At 35.4% G+C, this 12458-nt stretch overlaps 1 protein-coding gene across 1 annotated transcript in view; it reads right to left on the bottom strand.

Annotated features, from left to right (window-relative positions):
• The window catches only part of SHOC1 (shortage in chiasmata 1), a 51167-nt gene that overhangs the window by 8692 nt on the left and 30017 nt on the right, over window positions 1–12458 (bottom strand). Inside the window, exons 15-23 of the mRNA XM_039389293.1 lie at window positions 11281–11406; window positions 9659–9835; window positions 8599–8706; window positions 6777–6964; window positions 5217–5289; window positions 3709–3781; window positions 2950–3134; window positions 2325–2430; window positions 569–680 (exon numbers count right to left, since the gene is read on the bottom strand). Coding sequence (XP_039245227.1) covers window positions 569–680; window positions 2325–2430; window positions 2950–3134; window positions 3709–3781; window positions 5217–5289; window positions 6777–6964; window positions 8599–8706; window positions 9659–9835; window positions 11281–11406 — 1148 coding nt within the window. The remainder of the gene's footprint in view (window positions 1–568; window positions 681–2324; window positions 2431–2949; window positions 3135–3708; window positions 3782–5216; window positions 5290–6776; window positions 6965–8598; window positions 8707–9658; window positions 9836–11280; window positions 11407–12458) is intronic.

Here is a 12458-nt window from a genome sequence, read left to right as displayed (position 1 = left end):
TTTCAATAGCATGTAGGAATGTCTGTGTTGTGCTTGCAATACTAATTGATTATTTTATTATTTATATGTCTTTCAGAAGCAGTTCTTCTACATGAAAAGCAATGTCTTCCTTCATACCAGAATTTAAGTAGTATGCTATTGTTTAAACCATTATTTTTTAACAGTAGGACAAATTACTCTCTAGACTAATTCAGATAACAATCTGAAATGGGGGGAATTAACATGCACACTGGTGAGAGATTATAGCCACAAATACATTTAACTGGTCATTACAAAATCTCTTTATACAACCCTATTGTCATGTATGCATTCTTTAACTGCATTTAATACAATCAAATCACAGGTCAAAAGTTACACTTCTGTGAAGAAATGGAGAACATTTCAAACTAGTCAAACTAGCAGAGACAGCCTTTTGGACTTAATGAATTTGGAAACAATTTGTGATGTGAAACAATGCATGAATTATATATGATTATGAGGAAGAAAAGATGTGCTAGAAGCCTGCACATATAGCCTAGAAGTGACCCAACACATAACAAAAATGGCACACAGTAGTTTCATTTTGTACCTGCAAAAAGACAGCAGTACATTCATCTATTGTCAACACCACATATCGATCTACACTTCCGAAGAGCCTTAGGGAGTAACTACTGGTTCTTTCAACAAAGGTAATGCCGTATCTGAAGAATTAAAATTATTTTATTAAAACTCAGTCAAGTGAAATAATATATTTTTCTTAAAGGAAATCAGTAACATATACTTCTTAATACAATTTTTTAACTTAGACACTTAACAGTCTTTTCATACATTGATTTTTCTCAAATGGTCAGTTCACTTTAAGACACAAACAATGTACACCAATGCAGCAGTGATTTAATGAAATATTACTGGATTAATTCAATTAGGTTGCTAGCTGCATCAAATATGACCATATACAGCCTTTGAGTTTACAAAAAAAAAGACGTAATACAGAAACTCAGATAGATAAATCAAGATATGTACTTAGAAACTCCTTTTTACTACATTTGTATATTTAATTTCTTTTCTTCCTTTCATGATGGTGCAGCACAGGGAAAGCAAAGTGAGTGAAAACTCCCTGACTGCCATTGGTATGATCCTAAATTTTTCTGAGTGACTGAGAGCTGTCAGCAGCACAGCCTCCTGTTGTGTTTCATTAGGAAACACAGGAGACCTGAACCTTAATCTGCCAGCATTAAGTCGTGTATAAACTTATATGGACATCAATGAAAAAGCAAATTATTACTTTTTGTGAGACAATATTGCTCTTTGCTCACCTATTTAACTACCCTATCAGTGCTACAAAGAGTAAAAGTACCAAAAAGCATTCCTAGCTATTTAGCTTATGGCCAGGCTGAATGGAGAATATGAACAAGTCAGAGTTTAAAAGCATGTCAGATCATATGTTCAAATTTTAAATGTCAAAGATATATATATTTTTCCCCCTACTGAACTGTAATTAGACACAGCTCAAAAATGACTCCACAGCTGACTCATGGATACAGCAAAGATCAAAACTGGCATGTTTCTGCAACAATGTGGTGAAATCAACCACCCATATCTCTGTCACTATTTTTAAGAGATACTGCTGCTCTGGTCCCTCTTCCTTTCTTTCTTTTTTTTCTTTTCCCTCACATGATAAAAGGTACCTTTATCAGGTATTTATAACTGTGAAAGCAAAATTCAAGAAAATTATGTAAAAGTAAATAATGCAGAAGCACAATGATTGACAACCATGACAATTTTTGTACAGGTTATAGAGTATTGAAAATTAAGTGAATATTAGATCTGAATTTTAGGAATAAATTAGCCTTGTTTTGAACTTAGCCTCTCCCAAAGGCTGTTAAGCATCAGAAAATGAGATGTTTTATTTTTGTCCATTTTGCTTTTTTAGCATAGATCCAGTCGTTAAAAAGCAAAAAAAATTCAACAGCAATTTTTATGAAGAATTAAAGTCTTCCAAGCACCAAGAAACACTAAAGTAAAATGTTTTAGACAATATTATGATTTTCAGGGAAAAGTAGGAAATTAAAAGAGTTGTTTTTATTAAAAGTACCAGTTCATTATAACCATAAACAAATTAAACAATTTCATTCTGGTTGACATCTGTGTGAATCTCCAAAATTAAGCTATCAGCTTTAGCAGAAAAGCTATCTTCTTACATCTTAAAATGCTAATAGTGTAATTGCAGAAATGTATCTGATAGCCAAGTAGATGGCTAAGATATGACACAGTGGGACAAGATACATGTGCTGGAAATTGAAAAATAAATAGCCAATATGATTAAGTAGGTGATTTTCACTCACTTGGATTCAAAGAGCTGAAGAATATCTGGCATATTAAGAAGCCCTTCAGTTGTCAGAAATACATATGGAATCTGCACTTCCAGAAGAAAAGAATCGCTGTGATTCCCTAAAACATTTTGTATATGTAAGATAATAGCTTCCTGAGCAAAAAACTAAAGATACATTTAGATATTTAAATAGACATAACTTTTAAAACAAAGCTTTTATTCATCCCCAATAAAGTGATTCCATCATAGGTTTTTTTCCCCCCACCCAAATTAAACTCTTCTGAATCTCTTTGAAATTAGGCTTTCATCCAGATTTCTTTAGAACTACAACATTCCCTTAGGATGAGGAAGGGTGGACACAGCTTGTAGTAACTGTAAACAACCTATGACCTTGGCACAACTGCCTTATAAACCATCATGTACTACTACATCTTGGCCAAAACTAGGCTTACACTTGAATAAAAACACCTTCCTATCTTGCTGCATAGATAAAACAGCTCTGTTTGCTTAGCATTAGCCTTCATAACTTATTACTCATTCTCTTCCACAGGCACATCAATGTAGCATTTTAGGGAACAGAAAATGTTTTCTTTCATATGCCAGCCTAACGGTTGGTTACAATTCTGGAGAGCACTTACCCATTTGTATTGTTTCAGGGAAGGTAGTTTTAAAAGTCATGTAAGCAACATTCAGATTTTTGCACAGACTTTTCCAGCAAGAATCTTCAGAATAATCATATTCCATTACTAATGAGAAGTGTGACCAAGGGAAGTCAGCTCCAATTTGCTGATTATGTACAATAATGCAGGAATATCTACTAAGGCTTAAAAAATCCAACAAAATATTAATAAAGTTAAGTTCAGGAAAAATTACCCTCAGAATAAAATAAACTAAATTTTACTTTGATAAATTATGACTGTTAAAAGTGAAGTATATTTTTTACAAAAAAAAATTTACCCTTCCCTTACCTAAAACTCTAACTTCTTTAAAAATCAATTAAAAAGTTAAAAGCTGTAGTTCTCCCATTCTAATAATCTTCTTGAACTATTCATATTTTCCCATAATGTCATAATTTTTCAATTTTACCCTTATGCCTCTTTAGCACCTTTTTCTAAAACATGCAAAAAATTATATTTCTCTGATCAAGTTTCTCTAAAACATGCAAGACAAAATAAAAGGTTAGAAATGTGCCATTTTTTGTTCTCTAAAAGTACCTTTGAGCCTCACTAAGCATTTTGCTAGAGTGTGGACAAAATAAAAATGAAGGTGTAGGTCTACACTCTGTAAACTTTACTCCAGACTGGAAAGTCCCATGAAATGAACAAAGGTAACTTAAGTTTCACTGACCTTAGTCCTGACTAGAGAGTCTGTTCTCAAAAATCAAGAATTTAACTTACTTGCTTATGATATCTTTACAAGCTAAAAGAGTTCCTTTTTTCTCAGAATTCAAATCCACAGCTTTTAAACCTGCTTAAAAAGAATGAAACCCTTGATGAAATAAATGAGCCTCTGTGAGTATGAATCAATGCACAGCAGTAAGCAGCAAATGCGGAACAACATAGGTTATTGAAATTTTACGTATTACATTGTCTTTTGTGATGAAGCTCCATACAATTTCAGTTTGTATTGAACTGTTGGGTATAATGATTTGAAAACTTCTGTCTTGGAACCCAAGGAAGAAGTAATGAAAAAAGGTTTCACGTCTCACAAACTCACAACTCTACTACCTTAAAATGAAAAATTAAATGCTAATGCAAAAGGAAGCACCTTTGCCCCTTTATAAGTTAAATTTCTTTACACCTTCTATACATTTGAAATTTTACAAGTATAACTGGAAGATGTATCTAAGAAGGAATGCTGGTATAACACAAGTGTCTCTCTTCAGAAGTGTAGTTAGCTGGATTGATCTGGGTTTGCAATCAAGCCTTAAGATCTTAAAACAAATAAAACATTTTTCATTAAGTATTATTATTAGTAAAAGCATTGTGAACATGCCTCCTCCCTTTCAAAACATTCTAAAAGACAGGCTTTCTTCTTTTAAAAGCACAGGAAATTTAGCTTTATTTTTAAAGGCAAAAGAACAATTACAGTACATGACACTTGATAAGGTTCCTGCAAGAAGGATTTATGAAAATGGATTTTAAAAAACAATATGAAAGAAATCTGTGGCTTGCTCTAAACATAAGTACAGGCTCAAATAACAATTTTCCTGAAACACGTTTGGTTTACCAGCTGAATTAGTGACACTGAACAAGCTTGTGCAAAAATTACTCACAGGTAAAATGTCGAACAGATGAAAGCATTGCTTGTATCAGTGGGGAGATGGGATATTGGAAACAGTATTTTTTTACCTTGAGTTCAACAGATCACTAGAGCTTATGCTGACATATTTAACAAATTAGCAAACCAGATGAGCGAAATAAGGAAAAGTATGATCTATAACTAACTACTCATTCAAGGTTTTATGCTGGGGAGTTTAGTTAGGACTTCTAAATTCTAATTGCTCTTAAATAACTTGCAAGGAAGAAAGCTTGTGACCAATCAGCTAAAAAGAATGAAACAATCTGATCAAGACAACAGATGCAAATGTAATTAGACAGTGGGCTGTCCACAGCTCTTTTGTGTTCTGTCAAAGAAATTTTTGACTTGACAGATGAACTAACATTCTGTTGCAAAAGAAAACATTACATCAGAACCTTTAATGAGGAGAAAATAAAACTAAAAGACAGAAAAAATGGCTGATGGAAGTTAGGAAACATTAAACAGTGAGAAAAATACATAGAAACGCTTCTGATGAGGAGAAAAGGGAGAAACACCTTCACGAAGCTTTCAAAGAGGAATGCAGCAAACCACAGAATAACAGCCATTTTTTCTTTTAAAAATACATATTAAAATAATTATTTACCATCTACTCTAGATAATGGGTGAATGAGGGCTTCTTTTTCTCTTTCCGAGTCCATTCTTATAATGATTAGTATCTGTAAGAAGACAAGTAGAAGAAACTCCAGTAATAATAAAAAAATTCTTCTTTCAGCCTGTATACATCTTTTTTTCTCCTTTGCACAGAAAGCAAGAGACTGATTAAACAGGTGATTAAATAGAAACCTTGGAGTTTTCCAGAATGACAGTCATAGAATATCTTAAGTTGGAAGGGACCCGTAAGGATCATTGAGTCCAAATCCCTGCTCCTCAAAGGACTACCTAAAACAAAGCCATATGACTAAAAGCATTGTCCAAATGCTTCTTGAACTTGGACAGGCTTGGTGCTCTGACCACTTCCCTAGGAGTCTGTTACAGGGGATACCACTCTCCCAGTGAAGAACCTTTTACCTAATGTCCAATTTGAACTTCCTCTGAAGCAGCTTCATTCCAGTTCCTCATGTCCTATTGCTGGTCATGAGAGGGAGGAGATCAGCACCTCCTCCTCCACTGCCCCCCTTGAAGAAGGTGTAGACTGCGATGGGGTCACCCCTCAGCCTTTTCTTCCCCAAGTTGAATGAGCCAAGTGACTTCAGCTGGTCCTTCTAAGTCTTGCCCTTGAGGCCTTTCACTGTCTTGGTCATCCTCCTCTGGACACACAAAACACACAAGTTTGATGTCCTCCTTATATTGTGGTGCCCAAAATTGCCACAATATTCAAGGTGAGGCCGCCCCAGCGCAGAGCAGAGCGGGACAATCCTCTCCCTCAACCAGCTGGTGATGCTTTGCCTGATGCCCCCTCAGACATGGTTGGCCCTTCGGGCTGCCAGGGCACTGCTGACTCAGATTCAGCTTGCCATAGACTTGGATGCCTGGGTCTCTTTCCATAGGGCTGCATTCCAGCCTCTCCTCTACCATTTTGTATGTATAACCAGCATTGCCCCATTCCTGGTGGAGAATCTGGCACTTGCTCTTGTTATATTTCATACAACTGATGATTGCTTAGCTCTCTAGTCTATCCTGATTTTTCTGTAAAGCCTATCTGCCATCAAGGGAGTCCACAGCTCCCCCTAATTTCATATCATCGGTAAACTCAATTCATGTACTTTTGATTCCTGCATCTAGACCATTTATTAATATATTTAAGAGCACTGGTCCTAAAACTGAGCCCTGGGGAACCCCACTGGTCACTGGCCTTCAAATAAAAGGTTATATATATAATTTTCAGTAACTGATGTGACACAATATACTTATCAGGGAAACAAAACCACCTGCAGTGAAATGAAGTCCTGGCAATGTTAAAATTCATATGCATGTTATCTCAGGCATACAACAAGGGGAGATTTGATCCAACAGAAACCTGCAGTGCTCCTGACAGAGGTCTTAAAATTTATATTACCCTAATTTAACAGATAGTATGAATTGGAAAGGTAATTATTAGACTTTTTTTTCCCATAAACCAGCTCTTTTTAAAAGATGGTGTTATAAATATTCACACAGTCTGGAACAGTTTTGTTTGCTTAGAGAAATTGGTTACATTGTTAACCTTAACACTCTGTTTCTCTCCATAACTTTTCATCCAATTTAACATTTCACACTGAAGAGCTGTTATTTTGGGATTTGTTTCATGCTTTTTCTGGCTGCTGTACTGTACGATCTTCAACTGCCTCCAGATGTTATTCAAACAGGATTCTAAGATGTTTTTATAGATATCCTTTGCCTTGGACAAATAACCTGTCAGTAAAGCAACAAAAGAAGCAATTGCAGCAACAAAAGATAATTGTCAAGCATTGTGTTTAATCTGTACATCAATTTAAAAACTATATGAAGGGTATCTGGCACAAAAGCAGATGAAAATTCAATGGTTTGCCAAAATGGAGGGATAATATTACCAGTAAGCAGGTATGTAAATGGATTTTGTAAAACTGCCATACTTTCTCTAGTATCCATAGACCATACGACTTCAGCTAGAATTATTCAATATGACATTCTATGGCTGCAGAAGCAGGCAGCAGCACTGTTATATTTAACTAATCTACATAGTTTATACTAAATAACAACAGTATTTCTGCCATCACTGTCCAAAGCTTCACTTGTCCTGTGTGTTTACCGCTCTTCAAACTATCACAACTAGTTCTCAACTCTGAGTGGTGTCTTCTGTATACAACTGGTGAACAATGACAGGGCTATTTGAAAATGCATACATCTGAGGTAACTGTGTGATGAATTGCACAGCACAGCACAAAAACACAAGACCTGTAATGAAGACTATAGGGCCTACTCAGAACCAGGCTCCATTTTTCTAAGTTTTTTCCCCAGATCTTTTTTACTTGTACAGTTTCCTGTGTCAGCTGTTGCTGGGGTTTGGAAACACAGGTGCTTTGTAATTCTGAAATATCATCTAGGAGTGCTTCTGCTACAATAAACAGTGGAGGAGGAACTGCTCATTTGTTTTCCTTCCACCCTCTTACGTTGTTTATAGTAATTGTAGAAAATAACTTTACTTGGGATTTTATTTATTTACTCATTCTGTTTTTTCTTCCTACTCTTCTATTGTTAGAAATATTTAAGGAAATGCAAAATAATTTATTTTCCCTACAATTTCACTTTTGGCAAATGTTTTCCATTTTACATCAACTTTAAGGAAATACTGTCCATTAAGGAATTCAGACTGACTGAAGTTAGATGCTCTGAACCACCTTTACTGCTATAAAGACAGAGGGAGCCTGACTTTCCTAAAGGCATTCATAAATGCTGACTTCAGCTCTTTATCGATCTATTTTGATAGAGGTATCTGATAATTCACAATGCACAACTACGACAATTTGATAAGCTCAGCATTATCATTTCAGGCATTAAACTGGATTACAATGGATTTTCATATTCCAAATCTGAATAGCATAGGACCAGAAAAGCTCAAAAAAAAGCTGTGTAAGTTAAGTTTAACTTCAAACTCCATGCCTTATGATACATTAGATAATATTTCAGATTTTGCTTAAAATGCCCTCATATTTAAGTACCTAATTTCCAAGGAGCCTAAGAATATTTTTAGGTGGAAAGTGCTCCAGACTCACAGAAGACAGATTGTAAATAAAAAGGGACCTGCCATTTTTGCATATTTCTCAGTTTCACACAGAGATTGCAATGAGAATTTGTCATTCTGAGATACAACACATAATACATGTGGAAATTCATAAGAATGTTTCTTCGACGAACTAATGGAATAACATAAACAGAGGTATATTAGTCATGAACAGAGCGTACACAGTGATGGCAAGGAATCACAGCTACAAACATGAAGGACAGACTGCAGAACACACACAAAGCTTTGGGCTTCTAGGTATCATTATTTACTACCGAAAACAAACCTAGTGCTGTGTCGAAGCCGCATGACAATAGCAGATCTCGAACTGTCACCAGCAGATGTACCAGAGCAGCATGTCTGAACAGCATGATCTCCTTCTCATCTATTTTACCTTTACAAATAGAAGACTGAGGTGTGGTTGTGGTCTGTGTAAAATTTCAGAAATCTCACTGTACACACATAATCAATTTAAAAGATCCGGGTATCTCAGAATTTTCATTAAACACACTTAAACACAGACAACCTTCAAAGCTCAGATCTGGTGAACTTGGCAAACAGCTTTTGATATAACATCTCCAATGCCATCTGATCCAGAGCAAGTGGCACACAGGGAAGTGTTTTTGAGAGGTGTGTAGGGACAGATGATGCTTGCTGGAGTAGGGGATAACAGTACCCTTGGGAGTGCCATTAAAACCACACTGCTTACTGATTTTTGTAAGGGAATCTAAATATACATGAATACTGATACATTTCCCATCTTTTGGTCCATGATACAAACCCAGCTGTTCACATTACTATTTCCTCATCCAACTAGTCAAATCACTAAATTTTTCAACAGCACTGTAACTCCATCTACCCTGTTTTCCAAACGTTTCAGAACTCTTTCCAAGAAACCAAATCAGTATGGACTTTTTTTCCTTGTCATTTCTAACATGGGCATAGCATTTTGCATCATGCAGGTGGGATGAAATATAGCTACTAAAAGAAAAGAAACAACAAAAACACACGACAACTTTCAATTTTAAAAACTAGCATGAAAAAATATTAAGTGTTTTTTGCTGTAGAGGTAACATTTCTGAAGCATATGTAAAATATTTTAAAATTAAATTCCATTAGAATACTTTTTTGTATTGTAATATTGAGGTTAATAAATGCAATGTTGAACAACTAGGAGACATTATTTTGGAACTAAAAGAGGAAATCAATTACTGTAAGTCTATAAGACAAACTATTAATAGTTTTATCATTAATTTATCAAGCATTTTGAACCTTGGGTCACCAATTATATCTGTATTAGTTTTAAAGAAGAAAAAAAACCCAGAGATGCTTTTTAAAAGACATACCTTGTTCAAAATTATCGCATACTACTTTCTCTTGCTGTTTCAAGAAAAACCTTGTATGATCAAACTTAACACTGTCAAAGCTCCAATTTACAGAGGCAAGTACACCCAGATGCGTCAAATCTTTTAGCACAGGAATGGCTGCTTCTTCCAAGAGGCAGTATGCCTGGCACTGGCTTTCTGCATAGCACAATAAACAAAACATGATAGCAAAGTTTGGTTTCATAAACTATTATTGGACAAGAATAGTCCAAAGACCCAGAAAACACTAACAACACTGACTTCTTCATGAAAGCTGCAACATTGATGGAAGAAGAGTTGCTCCCCATGGAACTTCCTGAGTGGTAGAACTAAGCCGATCTTCATGGCAGGCATCCATGCTGTTCCATGCATTTCATAAAGTGACCAAACTCCATGATGAAAAATTAGGATTTTTTACTCCTGAGACTCACACTGAAATTGTACTGCTATTCCATTGTTCTACAGCCTGTTTTTACATTGTAGTCAATTTCAAAATGATAATTTTTGTTTTGACTGCAGAAAAGCCTAATTTTTTTCCTCTGGTTGCATTAAAGGAGTCTTGCTTCAAAATTTATTAGAAAAACAGAATTAAAAAATAAGCTTATAGCTATGATTCCCATCTCAGATGGAAACAGATGAAAATACTGCTGTACTCTTTCACTGGTTCTGTGAAAGACATTCCCATTAAGCACATGCTTGGAATAAATGCATTTTCATGGGAAACTAATCTGTACCAGGTCCACAACTTCCTAGCACCGTGTATGCTTGATTTGAGGCTCTAAAATAGCCTGGATAAATATTTTCTGGGTTATTCTCTATCATTTCTGCTGCATGAGAAAATTGTTGTCAATGCGTGTTTTTTGATACAATTCCTTGTACAACAGCCAGAGTTCACAGAGTAAAGCTCAGTCATGTGTTAATCCACAGCACATTTCTACTGTGTTCAAGACACTTCCTATCAAAACAACTACCGATCCCTTCCATCTCCAGTTCTCATTTACTCTGTCAGAGGAAAAAGTAAAGAATAATAATTGAAGGGTATTGACTGGTATGAAGAGATTGTAAATCTGCTAATTCAGATCAGACATAACCCAAAGTCTGAGTTACTCTTTTTACTTTGCATGTGATCGGCTATAGCATTAAGATGGAATTCTAGAGCCTGCTCTCACACCTGTGTCAAAACAAATATCCATTTACTTGCAATGTTTCCAGTCACAAGGAGCAGAGACTAAGCCTAATAATTTATGCATTTTTTTGAGCAGTACTATTTAATATAAAATTATATTGCAAAGCTGTATAGACCCATAGAATTGTTAGGATCATCAAGTTCAACTGTTAACTCAGCACCATCATGTTCACCAGTAAACCATGTGCCCAAGTGCCACAGCCACACTTTATCTGAACACTTGCAGGAATTCCACCATTTCCCTGGGCAGGCAGTTCCAATACCTAACTATCCTTTCAATGAAGAAACTTTCCCAAGATCCAATCTAAAGCTACTCTGGCACAGCTTGAGGCCATTTCCTCTGGTCCTGTCACTTGTTACCTCAGAGTATGACCCTTATCTTCATATGGAAAAAAAAGCATATCCAAAAATAGTATACCTGATGCTTGAATATTGACTGTGATACCATCTTCATTTTCTTGGGTTTTTTCCTCTATTTTTACAATCTCACAAACAGAGTCATCCTCTTTGTGAACATGCGTATGCTGTTCTTCAGGTTGTAGAACTGAATTATTAAACCACAAGTGGATATTTAGACACAAATATCACAAACCCAGCTCAATGAATAAGAAAACTGTTCAATAAGTGACTCTACATGCAAAATACTTTCAATTTAAATAGGTTCTATGACGTATGCATTTTCTCCTCATGAATTCTTTACTGTTTTCATGGGCTTACACAGTATGGGAAAAACATTGAGACACAAAAGGAGATTAGGCCCTATCTGCCTTCACAGCCCAAGAAGTCAGGCATTATCAAGACAGTCTTCCTTAGGGCAGAGAAACAGAGCTGGGAAAATTAAGGTGCTGGTCCTACAGCTCTATAATACAGATTCATAAGAAAGATCATATGCCTCTATATGGGGAAAAAACACATATGAGAGGAAAGACACTGCTGACCATAAGGAGCTCAAATTATGAAAAATACCTCAGTGAGCAAGACTAGAAAAGATTAGATACTGTAAGCCATCCACAAAAAACATGGAAGATGCAAATAGTAAAAAAAAAAAGAAAAAGGAAAATAATTTTCTACCATCTTCTAGCTACGTTTTGCAACTTGTTAGTATTTTTAAGTGGCTGTCCCCTCTTTCTGATAAATGCCGATGCATGAGCTACAACTTCTGACCACAAAGCTCCTCCTGACAGTTCTACATCTTTATTTCTGAGAGGAGTTCTTATTGAATAGTTCTCTCCTAAATATTACTGATTTTTTTCTATTTATGAATGTCAGTTTTCTCAGAAAACAAACTGATCATACAGAAACAGAAGGAAAAGAAAAAATGAATTTTTATTCTAGGTAACTTAAAAAAACCTTTCTGATTTTGAAAAGCTATAGGGGGTTCCAAACTGAATCACTGAACTGTTTCTACTACTCCCCTCCTCTATATTTTCTAAAGTAAATATTAAACACAATGATATCTTTAAAAAATAAGCCAAACAACAAAGAGTCCTACAAGAAGTGCTGGCATTTCTACTTTTCAGTTAGATTTAGACTGACCCATAATAAAAGCTTTTCATTATTACAGAAGTATGCGATAATTTATATAATTTCTACATC

This window comes from Pipra filicauda, unplaced genomic scaffold, assembly GCF_003945595.2.
Source record: "Pipra filicauda isolate LSUMZ 115617 unplaced genomic scaffold, ASM394559v2 scaffold71_size5581439_pilon, whole genome shotgun sequence".
Taxonomy (NCBI): Eukaryota; Metazoa; Chordata; class Aves; order Passeriformes; family Pipridae; genus Pipra; species Pipra filicauda.
The sequence above is the reverse complement of the archived record's forward strand: the minus strand, read 5'-3'. Positions and strand labels throughout refer to the sequence as shown.